This window comes from Lissotriton helveticus, chromosome 8 (assembly GCF_964261635.1).
Source record: "Lissotriton helveticus chromosome 8, aLisHel1.1, whole genome shotgun sequence".
Classification (NCBI taxonomy): Eukaryota; Metazoa; Chordata; class Amphibia; order Caudata; family Salamandridae; genus Lissotriton; species Lissotriton helveticus.
In genome coordinates, this window is record NC_136069.1 from 268,961,308 (window position 1) to 268,988,455 (window position 27,148).

Consider the following 27,148-nt stretch of genomic DNA (forward strand, 5'->3'; position numbering starts at 1 on the left):
ATATCGACTCCAAAATATCGACTTACAAAAATATAGACTGTCAAAATATCGATTTTTTTAAATGTCTTAAAATTAAGTTAAAACTAATATAGTAATAAATATATTTAATATAAACTTAGAAATAATTAATAAAAAAATGTAATTTTAATAAATAATTTATATAATTAAAAAAATTATATCACCAAAAATTACACACACATATATATATATATATATATATATATATATATATATATATATATATATATATATATATATATATATATATATATATATATATATATAAACATATTATTAAATAAACATATATAACATTTTAGAAAATGTTTAAAATTTATTGTTACAACTATAGTGAGTTCAACATTAGCAAAAGTGTTGGATAGCGTAGAGGTCAAATTTACTACTCCCACTCCAGTGGGTGCAACAGTAGGGAAAGCGCTGGATAGCGTAGAGGTTAAAATTACTATTCCCACTCCAGGGATGTATGACGTTACAACGCATACTTTTACAACGCCTACCATTACAACAAAACTTTTACAACGCAAAAACTTTTACAACGCATACATTTACAACGCAAGATTTTACAACGCATATACCTTTACAACGCATACCATTACAACGTAAGTATTGGTAAGTATATAATAATTTTTTGAATATAAATTAATAAAAAATATTATAATATAATTTAATATAATTTATTAAATAAATTTAATTTAAATGTAATTTTACTTTATTTTTACAAAGTACCCCTGTACCCCAAAAACCCAAAACTGACCCTGAACCCTAAAAATACCCCTTTACCCATAAACTGAAAACTGACCCTGAACACTAAAAATACCCCTTTACCCGAAAACTGACCCTGAACCCTAAAAATACCCCTTTACCCCAAAAACTGAAAACTGACCCTGAACCCTAAAAATACCCCTTTACCCAAAAACTGAAAACTGACCCTGAACCCTAAAAATACCCCTTTACCCCAAAAACTGAAAACTGACCCTGAACCCTAAAAATACCCCTTTACCCCAAAAACTGAAAACTGACCCTGAACCCTAAAAATACCCCTTTACCCCAAAAACTGAAAACTGACCCTGAACCCTAAAAATACCCCTTTACCCAAAAACTGAAAACTGACCCTGAACCCTTAAAATACCCCTTTACCCCAAAAACTGAAAACTGACCCTGAACCCTAAAAATACCCCTTTACCCAAAAACTGAAAACTGACCCTGAACCCTAAAAATACCCCTTTACCCAAAAACTGAAAACTGACCCTGAACCCTAAAAATACCCCTTTACCCAAAAACTGAAAACTGACCCTGAACCCTAAAAATACCCCTTTACCTAAAAACTGAAAACTGACCCTGATCCCTAAAAATACCCCTTTACCCCAAAAACTGAAAACTGACCCTGAACCCTAAAAATACCCCTTTACCCCAAAAACTGAAAACTGACCCTGAACCCTAAAAATACCCCTTTACCCAAAAACTGAAAACTGACCCTGAACCCTAAAAATACCCCTTTACCCAAAAACTGAAAACTGACCCAGAACCCTAAAAATACCCCTTTACCCAAAAACTGAAAACTGACCCTGAACCCTAAAAATACCCCTTTACCCAAAAACTGAAAACTGACCCTGAACCCTAAAAATACCCCTTTACCCAAAATCCCAAACATATAACCTTTTAAAAATAATTATATACTTACTAATACTTACATTGTAATAGTATGCGTTGTAACGGTATCTGCGTTGTAAAAACATGCTTTGTAAATGTATGCGTTGTAAAAGTTTTTGCAATTTAAAAGTTTTGTTGTAATGGTAGTGCATAGTAAAAGTAGCGTTGTAAACGTTACATACCCACTCCAGTGGGTGCAACAGTAGGGAAAGTGTTGGATAGCGTAGGGGTTAAAATTACTATTCCAACTTCAGAGAGTGCAATAGTAGGGAAAGTAAATACTTCACAAATATATATAAATAACATAAATAGTAATACCAATTACAAATAATTAAAATATTAAAAAAGTGTATACAAATATTAAATATTTATTTATAAATACAAAATAAAATTATTTAATTATAAAAATTGCCTTCTCATACTAATTAATTACCTATTAACAATAAATTAATTTACAATTTAAAAATTAATAAATTATTTTCAATTACCAATTATATTTTAATTAATTACCAATTAATAATTAATTAACAATTAGTTCTAAATAAATATCAATAAATAAATTAACATATTTAATAAATTATAATTAAATTACTTCCCACCCTATTCCCCTATAAACACACAACCCGCTACAGAAAATAAATTACTAAAATTAAAATATTTATCAATTAATCAATTATAATTAATTACCAATTATATTTTAATTAATTACCAATTAATAATTAATTAACAATTAATTCTAAATAAATATCAATAAATAAATTAACATATTTAATTAATTATAATTAAATTACTTCCCACCCTATTCCCCTATAAACCCACAACCCGCTACAGAAAATAAATTACTAAAATTAAAATATATATCAATTAGTCAATTATAATTAATTACCAATTATATTTTAATTAATTACCAATTAATAATTAATTAACAATTAATTCTAAATAAATATCAATACATAAATTAACATATTTAATTAATTATAATTAAATTACTTCCCACCCTATTCCCCTATAAACCCACAACCCGCTACAGAAAATAAATTACTAAAATTAAAATATATATCAATTAGTCAATTATAATTAATTACCAATTATATTTTAATTAATTACCAATTAATAATTAATTAACAATTAATTCTAAATAAATATCAATACATAAATTAACATATTTAATTAATTATAATTAAATTACTTCCCACCCTATTCCCCTATAAACCCACAACCCGCTACAGAAAATAAATTACAAAAATTAAAATATTTATCAATTAATCAATTATAATTAATTGCCAATTATATTTTAATTAATTACCAATTAATAATTAATTAACAATTAATTCTAAATAGATATTAATAAATAAATTAACATATTTAATTAATTAGAATTAAAGTACTTCCCACCCTATTCCCCTATAAACCCACAACCCGCTACAGACTTATATTACACAAAAAATAAAAATTATTATTAACTTACCTTAAATTCGATATTTTGTTGTCTATATTATGTCTAGTCGATATTATGTCCATTCTATATTTTTGATTCGATATTATGTCCATTCTATTCGATATTAATTTTCTCTAGTCGATATTTTTGTTGTCTATATTATGTCTAGTCGATATTATGTCCATTCTATATTTTTTACTCGATATTCTGTCCAGTCGAAATAAAAGACTCGATATTATGACTGTACACCCATAGAACATGTCATGAGTGATGTCATGTATTAGGTAATAAGCAGCGCCTGGCAAGGACCCAAGTTATAGTTACCTCAGATCACTATAACTTATTCTTCAGTGGTTTTTTGAATTTAAAATGTAACATTTTAACTGACATTTTCACCTAACTATAAGGTCACTTCAACAGTTTGTTAAGTCAAAATCTCGTTTTTTTGCAAATATTAAAGTAAAATATTTGCACCATACCTAACTATTATGTCACTTTAAACTTTGGCTTTATTCAGTCAATTTCTAGGGTTTTTAATGTAAAGTAATACTTTATTACCATCCCTAACTAGGCCAGGCTCTGTTACCAACTCCAGTGGTTGGCTAACCCCCTGCTCCGCCAGCCTTCAGCAGTACGCAATGAGGGTTGGCCCAACGGCCTGGTATAAATCCATCCTGCAATTTTTGTTCTATTGCAGTTCAATTTTACTATGGAAAATTGCATGAGGATTACATGTTTTGGGACACCCCTTTTTCACTGCCCTTGCATGATGGATCACCCCGAAACTTTCCAGTAAGGAACTGAGTATGCTTAAACTTTTTATGTGTAAAGGGTTGTGAAGATTTGTCAAACGTGGCCAAAGCCAACTTGTAAGCACAGGAAACGCAGTTTTTGTTTCTTTAATAACTTCAGGGTTGTTGGATAAATCTGCACAAAGTTTTCCAATAAAACAAGTTCAGTCACTTTGGCTCCTTCCTGGTAAGTTTCACAGTGATCCATGAAGTGGGGGCCAAGAAAAAGGAAATGTTAATTCCCACTGAAAATTAGTCTCTGTGATACATAAAAAAACTGAATGGAATTTAATTATGTGGTGTAAATCCATTGTTATGTTATGTTACAATCACTTATTATATCGCAGGCAATCACCCCAAAAGGGGTATCTCAGTGCTGAAGTACAAACCAGGTTAGAGAATTAGAAAAGCAAGGTTTTAAGAAGGTTTTTGAAACAGACAAAGTTTGGACACCCCAGAATGTGCAGGGATAGTCTATTCCAGTGGTGGGGGCTGGGATAGGAGAAAGATCGGACGCCATACTTGGCTACATGAATATGCTGAGCGCAGAGCAGGAGCCGGTCTTTTGATCTCAGATTTCTGATAGGAGATAAAGGCAGGGTTTATTTGGAAAATATTCAGGACCCTCACCAGACAAAGATTTATAAACCAACCATAGGTGTTATGAAAATAGAGTGTTTTATGATCGGAAGCCAATGAAGAGATTTTTGACTAGGCTCCGAAAGAGAGCAGAGGGTACGTTTGCAAACCAGGCATGCAGTAGTGTTTTGAGAACCGCTTGAAGCTCAAATACTATTGATTCATTTGCTGCAGCAAAAGGGCGTTGCCATAGTCCAGGCGGCTTATGACAAGAGCCTGAGTAACATTTCTTCTAGTGTGCAGTGGTAATCACTGAAAAACCTTTCTGAGCATGTGCATGATTCCATAGTAGGCAGTACAAGTTGAGCTTACCTGCTGTCTCGTAGAGAGATTTTCGTCAATCAAGATGCTGAGGTTTTTTTACCACCTTTTTTTGGTTAAATTTCTTTCATTGCTTTTTAACATTAAGTACAATAGGCCAGTAAATGCCTTACATTCATCGGAGTACAATCCGGCTTGAAATCCACCTATCTGGCTCACAAGGTCAACAAAAATAGAAAAAGACAACAAACCCACCCCTTATTCCCCTCCTCCCCCTTCCTCAGCGAATTGTGTCTAGGTAAGGCAAGTTCGAGTAGATGTCGTGAGAGTAGAGTGAGAGTGCTGGCCCTCAAGAGGTGGTGGCAGGCGTCGGACGTGGCGGATCTGCGAGACGCAAGAGCCAGAAATATAATTTGGCATGTGAGCCCGGTGAACTCGGAGGTAAGCAGGTTGAGGAAAGGCTTCCAAAGGCCATGAAAGGATGCCGTCCTCTCCATTCCCAGGATCCCCCACAACATATGTAGCCAGCCAATGCTTGTCAGTGTCGTCATAGTGCCCCAGTGTGTAAGAACATTTTGGATTACTGCGCCAGGGTCATCTGTTTGCCTCATCGGGACTTAAGGGGGAATGTGAGAGCGTTTGGGAGGCCTAGCAAAACATATGCAAGGAAGCGAGGTATCTGTGTGTCAAAGTGAGAGTCAATGACATTAAGCGTCTGTCGCCAATAACCCTCTAACAATGGGCATTCCCAGAGAAGGTGAGGGAGGGTACCTAGAGAGCTGCATTTTCTTCAACAGAGGGGACTGCGAGAAGGATTGCCGCGGTGTAAGCATTCAGGGGTCAAGTACCAATAAGTAGCCACCATGGTGGCCGTCTCAGTGGAGGCCATGTTGCGAGCCGTATGTCGGGCCCTGTGATAGATTGATGACCATTCTTTCCGTGTCAATTCTCTGCCCAGCTCTTTTTCACAGCTTTAACCACCTGTTTAAGGTGTGGAGTAGTTCCTACTTTTAACAGCTTCCAGTCATCTGACCAATACGCATGAGCCTCACTGAACAGCAGGATCTCTGCTTTATCACCATTCAAAGTAGGCAATTCAGAGATATTCAGGAAGCAACTTTCCTCATATATTCCCTGAATCTATTTTTTGTGGATTCAGGGTTATGACCCATGGAGATGATCAATTGCATGTCATCTGCAAATAAGATGGGTTTAAAGATGCATGGTCTCACCACTTGAGCTAGTGGGGCTTAATATATATTAAAAAGTGTGAGACTCAAAGAACAGCCTTGTGGCTGTGGTACCCCTTTGTCTAGGGATGTGGCCTAGGATTTAAAAGGTCCCAAGTGTATTGTCTGAGTCCAATTGCTAAGGGAGTTTTGGAGCCACCCTAGAGCTTTACCGCAGACACCAATCTCAGTAAATCAATGGACCATGATGGAATGAGAGATGGTGTTGAATGCTGAGAAATAGGTAGAGTAGCACCAGCATGGCAGGAAGACTGCCATCAAAGGAAAGTCTGAAGCATCACAATCAGCACATTTTCTGTACTATGTGAGACTCTAAAACCTGACTGTGAGGGGTCCAGGAGGGAATTAGCTTGCAAAATAGAAGGAGAGTTGTTTATTTACTAAGATTTCCAAGTTTTGCTGAGATAGTGGAGAAGCGATATTGGTTAAATCATATGTAGTTGGGGGGTTTGAAGGGTTCCACATTTGTGTTTTTTTAAATTGGCATAACTTGTGCAGTTTTCTAAGCTACTGGTAAGGTAGCTGTGCTAAGGGAGAGGTTAAAGTAAGGTGATGTTTGGAAAGAGGGTGGAGGCAAGAGTTGCCATGATGTGAGGGGGGAAAAGTCTGAGGGAGAACCTGATTTGTTTTTTTTCATTGTCTCCAAAATTTGTAATGAGGTAATAGATTCGATTTCCTCTGGAAAATATTGGGGGTGATTTCTGTTGATTGGGAACAGTAAGAGAGATTCTGATGGATAATCACAATTTTCTCTTTAAAGTGGTCTGCCAAAGCATTGCATAATTATGGGGAGTGAGGACGCACATACAGTGGGCTTAATTAACTTGTTTAAAACTTTAAACAGTTCTTTGGCTGAATTCCATGCACTGTTAATTCTATTAATAATGTGGGATGTTCAGGTTCCTCTGGGTTTTTATGATAGTCATTTAGGGCTCATTTATATGCAGCTTTGTCTAGGAGGCATCTTCTCTCCAATTTATACACGCCGATTACTCCTGTTTAAGTGCCTCTGAAAACCAGGGGGAGTGAGACTTAGGGCCTGATTTAGATTTTAGCGGGCAGATTAATCTGTCACAATGGTGACAGATATCTCGCTAGCCGAAATGAAAATCCCATAGCAAATGATGGGATTTATATTTTGGCGGACAGGATATCAGTCTCTGTTGTGACAGAGTAACCTGTTTGCCGAGATCTAAATCAAGCCCTTAGTGAAGTTGGAGTGGCTTAGTTTGGGGGAGTGACTATATCAAAGGCCTGATAAATAGACTCTTGAAAATCCATTAAACACATTCTATGTAACACAGACTTGTATAAGGTGCATATGTTTATTTGCAGATTTTGAGACACTGCAGATTGCTCAATAATGTAGAATGTAGGGCTGACCTACTTAGAGGTGGTTTGACTCACACTGGGGTTGTATGCATGGCTATCAGGTTGTATGTCATTGTGCTCATCTCATGAATGTGTATAGTGTATAATACCAAACTACTGAGGATTATCCATAGGGCTTAGCAGAAAGTATTTTATGAGTGGTAAAGGTATACTCTCAACCTCATGACTTGAAATTGAGGGTCATGTGAAATATTTTAGAGGCTGATCCTTTGAAGATCCTTTGAAGGTGAAAATAGTAAGAACTTTTAGGAGGGTGTTAATGGTTTGAAAAGGGATTGACACCATTGAAGTGTGTGGAGGCATTTTGTTTGTTAAGTGGGTGAATACCAGTAAAAAGCAGGTTACATCTGTATATGCTATGTCTAGCATGTACGCAAAGCTTATGTCCATTATCACTTGATTGGTAATAGAAAATTGGACACAAGTGTAGCTTCTTAATTACTTCAAGTCCATAAACTCTATAGGAATCTGTCATAATGAATGGAGGATGTCATCAGTGATGTCATCAATGATGGCATTTGAAATACCATTAGTAATATCAAATATGTTGTCATTTAATGTCACAAGTGATATAGTTATAGTTTGGGTGCCTATTTTGTGACAGTTCATGGAGGTGCTTATATCACTACCAGCCCTGCCAAGTACCACGCATTAAGTGTTAGACTAATGCATTACAGTGTGGTGGCTGAAATGCATTGTCAAGCATATATAGCGCCTCTTCAGCAAGTTGGAGCGCTACTAAATTAGAACCACTCAGAGCAAAGTACTTAGCTGGCATGCGCTGCTTGCAGCAGGGGGCTGACTCGCTCAGGGCTGTCTACAAATATAACATTCACCACACGAAATACCAATGTGGCACTTTCAGATTCACTAGCCCTGACGTGACAGTCAATAAAGCAGCCTAAAATGATGGTGCCAATGTTGTTTTGCCGTCACTCCTAAAGTCCAATCAGATCAGGTCTTCATCTGAGTCATTTCTGTAAAGACCGCCCACTCGGCAATCCATCTCCATAAGTGTAGCACATCCACCATAGCAAGCGTTCAGAAATGGATACTACGCCCCGCAGAGATTAACCTGTGCTGACCAATACAGGCAATACAATAAAACGCAACCATGGGAGGGCTCTATTCGGACCATCTTGTGTTTACATGAAGCTGACAGGTTAATATCTTGATAGAAGCTTTTTTTTACTGCTTTTCTTTTTATTTGTTCATTCTATACCTCCATTTCTCGTTTTGCCCCTTCTCCTTCTACTCTGCATGTCTTTTTCTGGATAAATTTTGGAATGTTCCCTGGTGACCTCTTGGGAAGAGGTCAGAGATAAATGCAACTCCTATCTAAGTGGGTAGCACAGGGCTGTGATTGGAGGTTTTGTCTTAAAACTACTGAACCATGAGATGAGCAAACATCTACTCATGGGAAATGTCGAAAACACATGGAGTCCAATGGCTCAGACTGGTTTGTGTGTCAGGAACTGCAGTCAGAGAGGGAGAGGACTGCAAGGAAGGGCTTTCACAGTCAATAATGGGAACGGCCAAATGTGGAGATATTTCACTGTGGGTCATGATATATAAGAGCAAGTAAGGGGTGAGGAAACAATATATAGATGTTTACTCTGGTGGGAGCCAGAGTGCTAGAGAACCCTATAGTTAGGATGTTCAATTTCCAAACGTAAAAGAAGCTGAGCAGTTCCAGTGACTTACGTTCTTTGAGATTTTAATATTAGAATCTGTAAATAATACAACAGATTCTCTCTCCTCTGACAGGCCAATGTATCAAATGCAGACATCTGCCAGTGGAGACTCCTGCTCTGCCACCATAGAGACGATATCCTATAGCCAGGGTCAAACCTGTAGTCCCAGTCAGATGTATACACAAACCCATATAAAGGAACACAAGAGCACAAACCGAGACAACACTTTGTTGTTGGAGAAACATTGGCATAATTGTATTTAAACTGAGTAATCTGTTATCTTGCCAGCGATCTAAGGGTAGCTAGCGGGTGGTAGGAACTAGCCCCCACATGCATCATTGTAGGATTTTGCATTTCCTAAATTGCGAAAATTAAGGAATCGCAATTTAGGAATTGCAAAATTCTATGCATCAAGAAATCCTAAAAGTTTTTAGGATTTCTTCATTTTTGGAAATTGCGATTCCTTAATTGCGACTCGCAATTAAGGAATGGCATTACATTGATTCTTTTGGGCCTAGAGGCCCATAGGAATCAATGCCGTTTTGCATTTTTTTTTTTTGCACTCGCAATTTGTTGATGCATTGCAAGGGTGCAGAGGGGGGTCCAAAGGACCCCTGAAATGTATTTTAAAGTGCATGTTTCACACACACATGTCCTAAGGACATGTGTGTCTGTAACATGAAAGTTTAAAAAATGCATTTTTTTTCTTTTTTAAAGATTTTCGCAAATTAACACGAGGGTCAACCTCGTGTTAATTTGCACTTCCTATTTCAAAATTCGCAATTTTTTAAAAATGGATGCATTTAAGGAATCGCACAAATGCGATTCCTTAAATGCATTCGCATTTTTAGGAAATGCAAAAAATAGCGAATTTTGAAACTCTGTTTCATGCATCCCAAAAACGTATTTAGGAAGCGCAAACGGCCGAATTTACCGATTCGCACCGTTTGCACTTCCTAAATAGGTTGATGCATGTGCCCATAAGCTTCCTTCCTGCCTGATTATCCACTGAGCTCCAGACTTATTCTTCATCGGGTGCTTAGACCTTCTGTGTCAGCTCAGCTGCAGTGGTCAAAAGAGGTGTAAAATCATGTGGGATGTGAGTAGGTTGTGCAAGTTCTTAAAGTTTCTTGTTGCTTAAATGGGTGTAATTTCTGCTATTTATATGTTTCCCGCGTCTTCATTGATTGATTTTTGCTCGAGAGAGGGTGGCACTCATAGTCGCTGAATGTCACTCATAATTACACTGAAATTGTGAAAATGTCACACATAAGCAATCTAAAACCTTGGCAGCTATGAACTACTTCTCCACGTTAGGCTTTCAGAAATAGTATTTCCATCTATGTACTTTATTAGAAGGGTGATGCTGAGAGGAGACACTGTGCATAAGTTCAGTACAAGATAATTCTTCAATGTTCAACACCCAGCAGTGACAGCACTAGGATGTATTAAATAACAGGGTTAAAATTGAGTTGGATGTTGGGAAGCCCAAAGCATTGGGAACACGGTGTTCAATTATTTTATTTTTATTTATTTTTTATTCTCCAATGGTATCAAAATACAACCGAAATAACAAGTTGTTTTATTAGAAGAGAAACAATAAGCAATTTAAACAGCACAGTTCTTTAATGTTTTAAGAAATTGGAAAAATGAAGTAACCAGGATCAGCAATAATGCTTCCTTGAAAATATGTTGAAAATATGTTGTACAACTTTAGCAAAAGTACAAACAAAATATGGAAAGCATGGTAACTAAAACTTGTTCCAAAATGTCTAAAGTAAGTGTTTCTCCTCAAAAGTATTTCAGACTATGGATAAAATGTCCCGAGTGCTTTGTCATGTGCTTCAGGAGGGGTGCAGGAGTAGTTGTGTAAGCGTTATTTTCTCCTACTAAAAAGTAGAGTATTTCAACATAATACAAAATAAACCTCAGTGCTTCTAAATGCGCCTGGATTGTTCATGTTCTGATATACCTCCCTGATGTTGGAATTAATAATGGGATTATTTCACAATAAAAAAATATTTTATACAAAAAGAGGGAGACACAAAAAACACACATTGTTGTGTGGACAGTAAGTGGTGAAAATGAATTATTACATAAAAATACAAATATATGTATAGAGAACAGAAAGACAAAATAAAAAGACCGGTATGGGGGTGGGCACCTTAAAGTAACACTAAAACGAATGACAGAACAGGGGATATCCTTATGAAAACAAAATGATTAGAATTAGAAACAGCTAAAAAATAATTAAGTACCATAATATTAATCCCCTGAGTTTATTTCTGAAGTAAATATTGTTTCCAAAATCATCAGATGGCAACAAGGGAATTAAGAAAGTATGTACTATGTTGATCACCCAGAGGTGTGTTAAAAACTGTTTTTTTTATTTCTTTTTCACTTTTTTCTAGAGATCGAAAATAGCAGTGTATGAAAAGATGTGGACATACATGAAATCAGCTGAGCCATCAGTATTCACAAAGACCACTGCTGAAGGAGTAGCCCGCGTCCGTAAATCCAAGGGGAAGTTTGCCTTCCTTCTGGAGTCAACCATGAATGAGTATATCGAGCAGAGAAAGCCATGTGACACGATGAAAGTGGGAGGAAACCTCGACTCCAAAGGATACGGGGTCGCAACACCTAAGCATTCGTCATTAAGGTGGGTGGAATAGTATAACAATATGAAATGTGTTGTTATAGTATTCCACCTTCCCTGATGTCCCTAATATAATTCTTTTATGTTGTGTTTGAACATGGTATGTTCCATTTCCTTTTCTTCCATTTCATTCTCACGATCATTGAGCAGGTAACATTGAGGAAGAGAGAGTGAGCATGAGTAGGTCAGTTTCTGTTCAAGGCCATATAAATAACAATCTAGCTGAACATTTGCAGCATTAATTAAAAAAAAAAGCAGACCAAATGTAAACAATTTGTAGGGTTGTAACTTGCCAGTCTTTTGTATATATATATTTTTTTAACGAAGGTCCTCTACATGCTGTTTCCCAATACAGCTTGGTTGTCGTTTCTGAGCAAAAAAAACTTTGGGAACAATTCTAAATGAAGAAAGCTAAGCAAGGGCCAGTGGTGTAGTTACCAGACGTGGTAGACCAGTTTCTCTGTTTGCAGCGGATCAGGACATTTTCAGTTCCACCTTGTTTGCTGCTGATACCAATGGCAAAATGTTTCTGATGATCCTCTCAGAGACAGGTCACACGCCTTTGAACCTGTGCACTGGAAGTTGTCACCAGAAACAATTTTCAAATTTCCCAGTGGCAGCAGCAGGTTGCATGCGAAGGTTTTATTTTTTTGCATAAGTTTACTAGCCTCATTTGCAAAATGAAACATCTGACACTAGATTTCAGAAAAAATCCTTGAGTGCAGAGTTGAAAATGAAAGCCGCTTTACCTCCTTAATTTTATCTTTTACAACCCCTGTGTTACTATGTACCTCCATAAGCATTAGCTCACAACAATCCCAGGGATAGCAGAAGTAACATTCGTTCACTATTACCCATAAATGTGACGACAGGGAAAGAATAGAGGACTGCAGTCCTGTTTACTTTCTATTCCTGCTGCTGATGACTATTGAGACCTGAGGTTGCAGTCTCTGGGGTACATAAAATACAAAAGGCCAAGTCAGGAGATACATCTAGCTACCTTTAGCTCAGGCCTGTGGTTACACTCATTGGGAGAGGCCAGTGTTTTGCCATCTAAGATGGGTTTAGTACTCCAAACATCACTTTAAAGATTCATAAAACATGAAGCTCAATGTTAAAATAAAGGTAATGTCAAGGAATGCATTTCCTTAGGGCTCATAACATATGTTTTAACATAAATGATGCGCTCTAGGATGCAACAAATAAAAACTTTTTCAAAGTGTATTTTACTAAATCCTAAACCTTTCACCAAATCTCCTCAAGTGGCACTGCTGAAGTCAAATTACTACCATTAGCATTTTAAAGGTTCATAAAATGTTACATCAGTCTCCAGATAATGAGCCAGTGCCATGATATTTGACATAAACAACCAATCAGATGTTCTACTTTCTGTGTTGACAAATTTAAGCATTTTGAATTCCCAAAATAAAGAGCTCTATATCAAACCAAAGAACATCTTTACAGAACAAAATGGTGAACAGAAAGCTTAATTCACTGGAACAAATTTACAGAGAATTCACTAAAGCCAAGGTTGAATAGCATTTTTTATTTTACATAAAGGTTCCTAAAATGCAACAGTGATTACAAAAGTGTATTACATTGACTACATCATAAATATTACATAACCCTCTCTCTAACTCTAAACGTAACTCTAAATTAAACTCTTAAGACAAACTATTGCACTTACCTTTCCCCTAACCCTTACTTGAACTATAAACCTTACCACAAACAATAACCCTCACTTTTTTCTTTAGGATACATACTCTCTGCCCTATCCCTTTGTAGCATCGTTAACCCTATCATAGAATTGTTTTATTACTTTTTAATGGGCTTTATTTTTCAGTGGAGCTAATAAAATTAGTTTATTTGTAAATACTTTCCTTTGTAGTAGTTTCCCTGTAAACAGCATACAAACATATAAAAGCCCAAATTCTTTTAAAGGCATGGCAATCCAATATTTGTATTTTCATTGCAGCTAACACAGAGGTCCTGAAACAGATTGACGGTTCACAAAGAAATTCATTTTAAATGGCTACATTTATTTTGGCTGTTTTCTGAAGAAAATTCAAAATTGTTTGCATACAGAATCTTAAAATGATTAGATTGAACAATGCAAGCCTTAGACTATTAAAATCATCTAGTTGTTGCGTACATTTAACTACAAGGATATAAGATGGTATTGCAGCACTGAAACCCTGCATTGCTTTCTAGAATTGTATTTCTAAACAGTCTTTTATTTAAAGGCACTTCCAATTGAAAGCTTCCTAGCAGAGACGCTGTGGTATCAAGCAATTGACTGGCAATTATACAATGACTAAACAAAGCCTGAAATTGATCCTTCTCGTCCAGAATCTCTGTAGTATGAGAGAAAGGCCCAGGCTCCTACGAATCTTTCTTTTGTCCAACATCCAGTGGTGGTAAAGTCATAGAGCCAGTTTAGTAGTTGCATTTGGTTGCTTTTGGGTGGTGCAGAGGAAGCATGTGGAGGTGGTACTCAGAGAAGAGGGCAAAGTATTGGAAAGAAGCCATTCAAAGTTTCACATTGTGGGACCATACAGCCATATCATCACTGGTACTCATTTTGCCTGAAACTGTTTTAAGCAATCATGTCTTCTGTCCAGAGGAAGTATCATACCATAATGCCCTTCTGTGAGGTTATGTGTCCAGGTCAAAGGTGGATGGACACACCCTTGGGTATTATGGGATGATAATGCCATGCACCGAGGATATTATTGCTACTTTTCACTAGTATGTGTGTTTTATTTGATATATTGTAATAAGAAGAACTAACTTTTATTTCCACAGTGAACTTTCAGATGAAGAACTAACTGCTATTACCACACTGAACTTTTTAGATATTTTCTTATGACAGTTTTCAAAATGTCTGTTAAAAGTGTTATAAACACATTGTTTTCATTAGTTGAGCAGACAGAATTAGAGTGCACAGCAACAATATTGTTAAATACACAGGCCTTCATTTATGAGCCTCCTTGTGCCTCCGGGACGTCACTTTTTGTGACGTTCTGTGGCGCAGAAGCCAGTGTGATATTTGTCAGGCAGGACACGTAGAAAGAGGAAAAAGCCTCTAGTGATTATTTTTGTACAGAAAGGTTTCCCTTCCTGTACAAAAATAATCATCCCCGCAATGCCGGCACCCTTGCACCATGGTGCAAAGGTACCTGCTTTGGCGCACTGCAGCCCATTGTGCGCCGGCGCAGCAGTAGAGGACAGGGATGCTCTGTATCTTATAGATAAGGTGCATTCCTGCCCTTTACTTTTGTCGCAGGAAAGTGAAGCAGGAAGGCCTGCTGTGCTGCCCTATGGTAAAACCTCATAAATGAGTCCCACAATTTTTATATTTTGGAACCCAATAATGCGCTATGGCAGCACTCTTGTAATGCTGCAAGTCTGAAATGTAATGATCCCATGACTGAATCTAGTTTACTTAGAAGAAAAGATCTATAAATATTACTCCTTCAATAAATAACTATACATTTTTCACATTTAATATATCCAAGGCAGGCCACAGGCTATGCTTTTCCACAGGCGCGAGCCATATTGGATTTAAAACTATCCAATCTGGACCATTGGAGGAAGGGGGTAAAATCTAGCACAAATTCTGATCCTCTCAGTTTCAATTTGAAAATGACACAGTTTTCTTCAACTCACCCAATGTGGTTCCAAAAGACAGAGAATTTGTTATTTCATTGAGTAGATTGTGTCAAACATGAGGTGCTCTGAGTGTGTGTGTCTTTGGGCATGTATAACCCACACTGCGGGGACTGGCTGAGTCCTCTTGTGTTGGTTAACCTTGTCAGACCCAAACACTATCTTTGTGAGGACCAGTGCGCTGTGAGGACTGGTTCCCGAAGTGTGTTTAGGTACTTTCAAGCGAGTGTGTCAAAAAACTAAAAGCGCAGTTAGATTTTCCTCGGTCTGCTTTATAACCTACCCTACTATCAAAGCATGCTTGGAGTTAGAATAGTAATGATATACTTCATTACAGTCAATGGCCAGTCCTCATAATAATAGGTATGTTATGTTGTGTGTGTCTGTGTGTGTGTGTGATCGGACTGGTCCTCATAGTGTTGGTAAACCCTGATGAAAATAGACAAACACCATCTCTGCGTGGACCATCACAGTATGGGGATTTCTCCCTGTAATCTGTTTAGGTACTTTAAAGAACTAGAAGTACCGTTATAATTACCTTGCTACCAAGAATCTAGATGGCCATGAGGTAGATGAGTAAATACACACTTCCTTACAATCAATGGTGTATGTATAGATATGACACAGTGTGGGTGTGCGTGTATTAGGAGTGGTGTGATAAAAGGGCCAGCGGAACACAACCACTATTACTGACACCATGGTACCAGTGATGCTGGGTTCGGTACTAGGAGATCAGAGGTTGATCCCAATCAAACTGTTCATGCAGTGGGGGATAACATACACAATTTAATGCCACTGCTTCATTTTCTTTATATTATTCATTATGCATTTGCATTTACCACGGACAAATCCTCAAGGTTTTTCCTGGAGGATTTGTTTTGGGTAAAACATGCAGTATTAGGGCACTCAGGAATATTGGGTGTGGTGATAGTAAATCCATTTATGATTCCTGTCACTGACCCCACCAAGCGTTATGGACCACTCCTAATTAGGGCCTCTAATGTGATACGGGTGTGCCAAAACATGTAACTGCAACAATAATAACACTCTGTAAAGTAGCTATTTATATAACTCACCTTTGAATTACATTGTACAATTTCAGGCTCAGAAATTCAAAATTGTTTGCATACAAATACATGATTTTTCTATGGCTGCCAAAGTAGGATTTCGAGACTCTTTAAGTAATAAAATCAGGAACATATTCAAAAGACCACCTCTCTTTTCTCAGTTGGAGTATCGATCTACCAGCAATTGAAAGTGCATAGTCTTCTCCGAGCTAAAGTTTAAGAACGTGACACCGTTTGATGCATGTGGGCTGTTTCTTGGAGACCAATGCAAGACTGTATTCAACAAGATAATTAGATTTTACAGAAGTTTTATAAAAATGTAACTCAAGCCGTCCCACTACCACTTTAGCTCAGAAACACATCTTGAGAATGCCTGCCACCCTTAGAAGGAGCTTAAGATGCATCACCAATCTTTTGAAAATCGATGGCATTTTGCAACTTCTAAAACCAGAAATGGAAAACCTATTGGAGTCTCACAAAGCTCCCTGCTTATTGTGCATGTGTCTCAAAGCCGTTTTAAATCGTGCCTGATACTGCAGGCAAATCTCGTTCACTCATCAACATGGGTTCAGTTTCTACTGTGTAGCAAACTCAACTTCACTGCATGGTCACTCCAGATTTTCACCTTTTTTTTAAAAAACAACTGTTATTGTTATAAGACTGTGTACACTGTGACACTGCTTATCAGTGCCACAGTTCATGCGCTCTGGCTCTTAGATATTGATACGATTGGCTTCACTCAATTGGTATATTTATCTTTACTGTAAGGTCACAAAAAATAATGCAGAAAATGCACCAGTGGCATGAAAGTTAAATGTCATATGTGGGTTGCAGTCTGTATTTATACCACCAAATATATGCCAAGAATATATAGCTGCAGGAGCACCTATCTGTGTCTGGATGGATTGCAGTTTAAAGGCTTTGCAGTAGAACATGGCAAGGAAAAGTGCCTTTGGCGTATATGAAAATCTAGCCTGTAAGTCATACCTAAAATGTGCCTTGCTAATCATCAAGGCCGATTGCATAATATATTTTTAAAAAATACTAGCACATTACACATTTAAAATGTGCGCCCTCACAGTCATCAAAGGCCGAAAAGCCAGTTCACTGTGTAGGTTCAGCTACATTTTCTATAGGACAGGCCTAGACGTGATTAAAATAGTTAATTTTCAATTGCTGCCTGGAAAAAGTTATTTCTTACTTAATTGTCAAAATCTGATTCAATGGTGGATGCAGGTTTTTGATAATATAAGTGGAAATTCCTAGATGGTGTACATAGCTAAAAGAAATATTAGAGAACTTATTATTGAATTGCCAAATGTCATTCACAAAAACTACCCAATTATGAAAACAGTAATGCATTTCTTTTAACCAAAAGGTGGCTGAGATTTATAACAACGTTAACAATTGGTTAGAACAACCTATGTATTAGCCATTATTACATTTAATATGTTATTCACAATTCCTCAACCTAATGCTACACTGTCTCATTCTCAGTAGGTCGTAAAACATACCACCATATATACAAATTCAAAATATTGACCACATGCTAAATATATAAAATGCAAGTTGTTAAAGCACAAATCATGTTATCCTTACCCATATATGCAGGTGAGCTGGATATATTTTACAATTTCAGCAGCATTTGAGTACACCAGGATTGGTAGATTTGTAGATGCCTTTCTCAGGGCAGTGCGTTTATAAATCATTCATTTTATTCCCCATCTTCTTAATGCTGATCGGTATAGAGAGGGAAGTGTCATATGAAATTGATAGTGTTCAGATCTGTTAAATATGGAGTCCCCCAAATTGTGTATCAATGAAGAGCTCTGGTACAATTTTGTTATTTAAAATATAAGAAACCTCTTGTAGAGTTGTCATCGATAGGCACAAATCAGGTGTCATTCAGAGCACCAAATGAAATTTATGTGGTCAAATTATGTATTAGAAGCAGAGCTCCTTTATAGAACCTTGTTGCATTTATGGTAAAGAAACAATCTAGGCACATTTTTAGGTAGCCAAGAACTCTCTGCTTAGTTAAGAAGGAAAATGAAAACATTGTAAACAAGTGTCACAATCAGATCAGCATACCAAACACTGTACATCACAATAAGCATGTTTTTGGATTTTATTTGTTTTGTTTTTAATACTTTATTTACCATTTTCATGATATAGTACAAAATAACATACTACCTCCAGTGCAAGGACAAGCAGGGCCGATCAGGTTAGTTGCATAGTGTAAAAATACATGACATTCGTCTCCGCTGTTTTAAAAGAAACCAGCTTTCTTAGCATTATCAGTCACATGATATACATTCTCATGACCTTCAGAGTACAGTGCTTTATCTTGCAGACCAACTGTCTGTGATACTGGAGGCGTTCCCAGTTATAATTGACAGATCCCAAACACATACCCATTGTGTATATGCCCGCCATTCATCCTATGCCGGCCGGCACCAGCCCATCTTCCAGTTGATCAGCAGGTTGTGAATGCGCTTTCGTGGTGTAGTGTTTCAGAGGGCCCCAAATGTCGCGGGGACGGGACGTGCTAGGCAAAGTGGAAGCATACAAGTCATGATTGAGATTGCAGTATTCTAGGCTGGTAAGCCAGTCTCTGGGCAGCGGTGCAGCCCTGTGTCCCCATGTTTGTGCTGTTTCCCTTTTAGCAAGTAATAGACTTAGTGCTGTAAATTTCCTGAACTTCTTTGTGATGTTGTTCACGTACCCCAGCAGTGCCATCTCCGGGGTAGGGACCAGTGCTAACCCTATCATTTTCCCCAGTGTATGGTGTATTTCGGTCCAGTAGTTGCTGATTGTGCTGCAGGTCCAAGTTAGGTGTGTGAAGTCTGAGTGTGGGGATTTACATTTTAGGCAGCAATGTGGTCTGTCTGAGTCTATTTTGTGCGCCTTTTCCGGCGTGATGTAAATACTTCCAAAGAGCTTGAAGTGGATACGTTTGTGCCGACTATTGAGGGAGATGGACTTAGATTGCTGGCAGCATGCCTCCCATTGATCATCAGTGATTGGGTGGCCGAGATCAGCCTCCCCGGCAGCGCGTACGGTTGCATCGTTTACTGGAATAAACTCAGCGCATGATCTGTACATTTTTAAATCAGATGTGTTCCTGCATCACTATCTACTACGGTGGACAGTGGAGGGAATGGGCTAGGTTCAAGGTGGAACCCGGGTATCTTGGCACGCATGGTGGAACGAAGCCGGGTGAGCACAAACGTATCCATAAAAGATGCATCAGGGAATTTCCCCTCGTCGGAGACCGAGAAAGCCTGGCCCTTAACCTATAGGTCCCCCATAGTGGCCATGTCAAACTGAGAAAGGGTACGCTGGACTATTCTCTCCCCAGTTATGGGAAGCCATTGTGAATTTGGTAACGGCAGACTTGGAGAGTTTAGGATCGGCGATCCCATCATCCTGATTAATTTTAGCCAGGCCTACTTGTAGTTGAGACCGTCTGAATATCAATCAATCAATCAAGGGTTCATATAGCATGCTAGGCACCTGTGAGGGTCTCAAGGCGCTGGAGGGTGGGGGAGGAGCTCCAGATCAGTTGAAGAGCCAGGTCTTGAGCTCCTTCCTGAAGGTGTGCAGGGTTTGCGAGCGTCTGATGTTCACGGAGAGCTCATTCCAGGTCTTGGCTGCGATGTAGGAGAAAGCTCTCCCTCCTGTTCTGCTTCTGTGGAGGTGGGGTACCTCTGCCAGGGCGAGGTCGGCGGAGCGAAGGTTCCTCTTGGATACGTGGAAGGATAGTCTCTCATTGAGGTATTTGGGTCCGATGTTGTTGAGGGCTTTGTAGGCGTGGGTGAAGATTTTGAAGGTGACCCTCTTCTCGACAGGGAGCCAGTGGAGGTCGCGAAGGTGTTGGGTCATGTGTTTGTGGTGTTGGGTCCCGAGGACGAGTCTGGCAGCGGCATTTTGGATGGTCTGGTCTGCTGGTTATGAGCGCGTGGGTGACGGTCTTTCTGCAGTCGGGGGATCCATTTGAAGGTTACTTCATGCCCCCCTGGAAGCAGAGTCTGATGTCTATTGGGTACTTCGTCAGTGAGAGGATGAGTTGGGTGTTGTCTTCCTAGGATATGATGCTGAGCCCATGCTGTCTGACGGTGGTGGTGAGGGGGGCCATGTAGATGTTGAAGAGCGTGTCCCTAAGTGATGAGCCCTGGGGCACTCCGCAGTTGATGTTGGTGGGTTCGGAGAGGAAGGACGAGAGTCTGATCCTCTGGGTTCTGCCGGAGAGAAAAGATCTGATCCAGTCAAGGGCGGTTCCTTGTATCCCGATGTCGTGAAGTCTGGCAGCAAGGGTGCGATGGGAGATGGTGGTTTTTCTGGTCCGTAGGGTCGGCTGTTGGCTATTTGAGGAGGGGATTGGCCAGTCATCTGGGAAGATGCCAGATGTGAAGGAGGTGTTGATGGTCCATTCCAGTTCGGGTGCGATGGCGGCAGCGGGCCTGTGGAATATGTGCGGTGAGCAGGAGTCCGTGGGAGCTCCTGAGTGGGTTTAATGCATGGTCGGGGTGATGTGTTCGATGGTAGCGGGCTCCCAGGTTGAGATCGTTGGCTGGTCTGCCATGGTGGGAGGGTGATGTCCTGCATTGGTTTACTGATGCTGTCATAGAGGTCCTTGATCTTATGGTAGAAGTATGTGCTGAGCTTGTCGCAGAGTTGCTGGGAGGGCGCAACGTCCGTGGCTTCGTTGGATGGCTTAGTGAGATGCTTTATGACACTGAACATGTTCTTGGCGTTGGTTGCGTTGGCCTGGATTTTGTCCTTCATGAAGGTCCGTTTGGTGTCCCTGATGTGCTGGTGGTATTCCTTCAGGGCGCTCCTGTGGGTGTTACGTGCTTCTGCGTTTTTCTGGTTTTGCCAGGTTTTTTCTAGTCGTCTGTACGAGCGTCTGGCTTCCTGTAGGTCCGTGGTGACCCAGGCGGCCTTCAGAGGCATTGCTTGGCAGGGTGCCAGAAGGGTTGCGAGGGTGTTGGCACAGAGGGCGATCCAGCGGTGGAGTTCTGTGGCTGTGGAGTTAGTGTCGGTCATGGCGATGGGAGGGGTCTTGGCGGAGGGTAGTAGTGAGAAGTTCCTCTGTGACCTCCAGTTTCTTTGTGGTGGTCACGGGACGGGCTTGGGTGCGCTGGTGGTGTTGAAGGTGAAATGGACACAGTTGTTGTCTGTCCAGGGTGGCTGGGTGGTGTAGCTGAACCGGATGTTAGTCCCTCCCACGAAGATAGGGTCCAGAGTGTGGCCAGCTCTGTGCGTGGGTGTTTCGACCACCTGTTTCAGTCTGAGGTTGGCGAGGCTGCCGAGAAGGGTGGTGGAGTGAGGGTCGTTGAGGTTGTAGAGGTGAAAATTCAGGTCCCAAAGGAGGATGTAGTCCATGGAGGCGATTGCGTGGGGTGCGGCGAGTTCGGCGATGGTGTTTGCAGACTGGGTGTGCGGGCCCGGAGGTCTGTAGATAAAGGTGCCGCGTAGCGTGGTCCTGGGGTTGGTCAGGATCTGGAAGTGGAGGTGTTCTGTGTTGGATGGGGGTCATTCGTGCTGGAAATGGAGAGTCAGATGGGGGTCATGTGTGCGATGGCGAGTCCTCTTCCTGGACTGTGGGGGCAGTCTTTTCTCTGGACCTTGCAGCCGTCAGGGATGGTAGTGGCAATGTCGGGGCGGAGGTGGCTTTGGTCTAGGTTTCTGTGAAGAATGGGGACATCAGGCGAGAGGGTGTCAATCAGGTCCCAGACCTCTACGGTGTGTCGGTGTAGGGATCGCACGTTAAGGAGGACGCAAGTCAGGGTGTTGGTGGTGTGTGCGTCAGGCGAGTCTTCGGTGATGGTGGGTTTGTTGTCGATGGTGAAGGATCTGTGGCAGGCTCTGCACACAAACTCTCCCTGGGTGGTATTCGCTGAGGCTCTTGCGCAGTCGATGTGTCTTCCAAAGTTGAGTGCATTGAGGGTGGTAAAATCGTACCGGTGGGTCCTGGGAGAGCCAGGGTTCCTGCCGCTGGTCGCGTCTAGGTCGCAGATGGGAGCAGACTGCATTATGTAGGGGAGGGGAGGGACGCTCAGCTGGGAGGTGGGAACAGGCACAGGGAGAGGGGAGGGGCTGGGTGTGCAGTGGCAGGAAGCGTAGGAAGGGGCGGCTCGAGGGGGCAAGTTTAGGAATGGGCAGAAAAATCACACGGAGGCAAGAATATTACAGTGGCACAGAAGTACAGAAAAGCAGGCAAGCACAAATGACAGCGAAAAAAAAGGAACAGTACTTAGAGCAGCAGACTCGAACTTGCAAGGCAGGGGGTCCAGAGGCAGCAGCTGATTGCAGGAGTTGTCGGGGAGAGTGCAGGCCTGTGACCGAGGTCAAGCCTTACGAGCGCTCCCCCGCAGCGGTCTGCATTATGTAGGGGGGGGAGGGACGTTCAGCTGGGAGGCGGGAATGAGCATGATGGTCTCCTGGTAAACCCAGAGGTGGCATCATATTCACCATGTCCGGCAGAACTGAGTCAGCTTCATGTCTTAAATAGGGGACCCTAGCATCTGGGTAAAACCAGGCGTGTGCATAGCCACACTGGGCTACCACATAGTATATTTGTAAATTGGGGACTCCAAAGCCACCCCTGTGATTAGGAAGTGTCATGATCTCCCAGCGGACCCTCGGGTGCTTGCCCCCCCAAGCTAGCCAAATAAGCTGGGAGTTTATGGTGCGAAAGAAGCGGTTCGGCAGCAGGATAGGTATATTGTGAAATAAATAGAGAAATTTGGGCAATACAATAATTTTGATCAGAGCTACACAGCCAGCAAGCGAGAGAGGAAGTGGAAGCCATTTATCCACCTTCTGCTCCAGCACGTGGATCACCGTTCCGTAGTTAGATCGCATGATTTCAGTGGTGTATAGTGATTCCCAGATATTTGACCGAATCTGAGCACCAGGTCAATGGGAACTCTCCCTCCCATCTGGGCGCACCCTGAGTGAGGGGGAAGATCACTGATTTATGCCAACGCCCGAAAATCCACCAAATCGAATGATCTCCGCTGTATTCCTTCCTTGTGCCCCGGGATAACGAAAAGGAGCGGGCGAGCGGGCCGTTTAAGCACAGCCTGGCAGTAGGGGCCGAGTATAACAGCGCCATGAGCCTCATGAACCTGAAGGGCATGCACTGTCCACAAGAATAGCCACTCCAGAGAATCAAAAGCTTTCTCCGCGTCCAGCATGATGGCTGCGGCCGGAATATCAGGGTTGATTCTGTGCAAGACTGCAAAAAGCATGCGCAGGTTCAGGGAGGTGGATCTATGGGGCACAAATCCCGATTGGGCAGGGGAAATTATTGTGTCCATCAACAGTGCAAGGCGCACCAAGATTGTTTTCGCTAGTATTTTATCATCAAATTTTAATAGAGAAAGTGGCCTATATTACCCACAGTGCAAGGGATCCTTACCAGGCTTTGGTAATAAAACAATCACTGCTTCTCATAGTCTAGGAGGTAACTGGTTCCGTTCTAAAGATGCATGGTAGACTTCTATGAGCTTTGGGGCCAGAATGTCTTTATATCGCTTGTAAAAATCACCCAAAAACCCTTCAAGGCCAGGAGCAGTGGAGCCATTAAGTGCATCTATCGCGTCAATTATTTTGTCTTTCGAAAATGGCTCGGCAAGGAAATCTTGTTTATGTTTATCGAAGTATACCAGCGCAATTTCGTCGAAATAGCCTTCACACTCCACCTGGGTACGCTTCTGCTTAGAGGTATAAAGGTGCTCATAATAGGCCAGGAGTTCGTCCCGGATATCAGATGTGTCAGGTAACATGGCACCTGAGTCAGACCAGAGCTCAGTGATGTACACTGCAGAATACTAGGATCTGAGTAGTTGGCCTAACGTGCGTCCTGGCCTCTCGTCCTCACCATACCTGCGTGCCATAATGTATTTGCTAAGGATGTGTGTTTCCCTATCGTCCACTTCCCGAAACTCTATCAATAGTGCCAACCGGCGCTGTGTGACCTCGGTGTTGTCCGATGTACTCTGCAACGAGGCATCTAAGGCAAGTAGTTGCTGCCCAATATTGGCAAGAGTGTTCCTCAAGTCCACTGATGCATTTCCAGAATTACGAGGAATTGTAAATTTAGAAATGCATCAGAAAGCTATGCCATCCTCTTTTTTCCATCTTTCAATATGTGCTGCATTCTATAGCACACATTGGAAGAGGAATTCACCTCAAATTACTATTTTTGTGCAGGAAGGTTCCTCTTCCTGCACAAAAACAATATCCCCACGATGCAGGCATCCTTGCACCATGGTGCAAAGGTGCCTGCGCAAAGCAGCAGTTTGCGCGCCCGCGCAGGGGGAAGCACAGAGATGCTACATATTGTTGTTAATATGTTGCATCCCTGTGGTTTGAAACTAATGCAGCGCTGCGCAGCAAAATTACTTGCAGCACCACGTTGCATTTGTTTCTTATAAATCTGCCCCCCTGTTTTTTCTTACCACATTAATATCAAACATAAATCAGTCCACATTTTAAACCAAAAGATATGAATGTTAAATACACATACACCTTTACTGTCACTAGCTCAACCCTACAAACTTCAAACTTTGCAAAATATGTTTTAGTATACCATATTATAAAATATATTAAAAATCTATTAAAAACATATATATTTAAAAATATTAATATTCGTTTTACATAGCGACATTACTGCATATACACAAATAGAGTCCAATTATCATACTTCTGCATTATATTGATAGAGCGCGCAGGTCACCCGACTACAATTTTACCAATAATCACCAGGGCCCATAATTCAATTTTCACAGTTACTCAATCAGGTAACCCACACTCTACTACAAGTCTATTTTATTCCACTAATTCCTATACCATTCACTTACCAATCCTTGTCATTGGCACCTATGACCACAATAGATCAGAGAGTTAGTTGTAAAGAAGGCAGTCAAATACCAAATAACTTTGCACTCATGTAATAACCACAGACTCGGGAAAGTTTTAAACTTTTTATCTAAATTTCATCAAAGGTCATAATCCAGAGGTTAAAAGCTATCAGACTATCAATAACCAACATTAGAAACAGTGTATAGCTATGCCAAAGAAATATTATGCCAACCATCTAGCAAATTGAAATAAAGGGAAGGTAAAACAAGGAACATGCTATTTAATTCAGACAGACTTGCACAATTTTGCTAAGGGTAGGAAAGAAATGGAACATACTACATATCACAACTTTAGGAAATTATTAAAGAGTCGGTAAGATAAAGGGACACAAAATGCAATCACGAAAACAATTTTAGCATATGACTAAAGGGAAGGTAAGAAATTGGAACACTATTAAATCAAATGACCAAACTTTAGTATTTTCTAAATGGAGAGTTGGAAAAGGGATCACGAAACATATACTATGCAATCATAAGAACATTTCAGCATAATCTATAGGAGGGTAAGAAAGTGGAACATGCTAATTAAACCAGCAAAAACATGAATTTATCATTTACTAAGGGAGGGTAAGAAAAGGAACATATGCAATCAAAGCTTTTATCGATTTAGGGAAGGTAAAGAATAAGACGCAAAGTATAATGACAATTACCCATACAGATATATATTTACCTAGAATGGTGTGAAGATCAACCCTGGCCATGGGTCAGTTAAGGACAGAAAAGAACCCCGAAGGTTGCAGTTGCCAGTAGGCCAGCAGGTGCAGATCAGAATCAGGACAGGATAAGCCAGATTTGGATCAGGACCGGACCACCAAAGGTTAAGACCAGCACCCGCCGTTCATTAGCAACGGCTGCGCTACTCCCTCTCTGCAAGGAATCAGTCAAAACCCTGATTGGGTTATCAATTTCACCGACAAAGTGCTCCGCCAGCACTTCAGCTTCCCAGACCCCGATTGGGTCAGCAAATCTTCTGACAGAGTGCTCCGCAGGCCTCTGCTCTTAGTCACCTATTGAATGCATTGGGTCAGTGACAGGTCAGCTATTCGGACAAGTCGGACAATTTCTCTAGCTAAACCTAGCCTAGTTATACTATTTTCCAGGTCAGTGTACCACCCCCCAATGTTGCAAGTGTAAGAATCCCCAATTTCGATTGGACAAAAGAGGAGGAGAGGTTGTCACACCATACCAAATTTGAGACTTGCACCATCTCTTATTCAAATTTACGTTCCCGCCCATCAAATTCAGGTTCACATGTCGTCTTCATTCCTCCTAACAATGGATGTTCTATTGACAAATACATTGTATTTTTCTAGAGTTCATGGGGGCACGTTCCCAGGAGCATATTCTCAGTCAGTCAGCTCCTTGGCTATAGTCCAAAGGTCACTGTTCTGGAGACTTGCGATTCTCGCGCAGTCGCAGTTTCAACAAATATGGAGTACAGTGTTACGAGACAGGCCAGTTTTTGAAGAGCAACATGAAATGGAAAAGAAACAGTTTTAGAACATAAAATAAATTAATACACAGTATACCATGAATTTCTACTTCATACCCATTATCTTAATTTTAACTATAGCATTAGGATTAGGCAGAACGAACAGCTTAGCACAAGCAGCAGCGCAAGCTTCTTGCATGTGAGAACATAGAGCAGCCATATTAGCCCTAGTGCACAGAAGCAACAGATTCCCTC

The 27,148-nt window shown here is 40.4% G+C and overlaps 1 protein-coding gene across 5 annotated transcripts in view; it reads left to right on the top strand.

The window, feature by feature from the left end:
* GRIA4 (glutamate ionotropic receptor AMPA type subunit 4) overlaps window positions 1–27,148 on the top strand; it is a 933,658-nt gene that overhangs the window by 881,003 nt on the left and 25,507 nt on the right. For all 5 annotated transcript variants that reach the window (XR_013599810.1, XM_078657023.1, XM_078657022.1 and 2 more), the window contains exon 13: window positions 11,548–11,795. Coding sequence is in view for 4 of the 5 variants with exons in the window: in XM_078657023.1 (XP_078513149.1) it covers window positions 11,548–11,795 (248 nt within the window). In the remaining variant the exon portion in view is untranslated. The remainder of the gene's footprint in view (window positions 1–11,547; window positions 11,796–27,148) is intronic.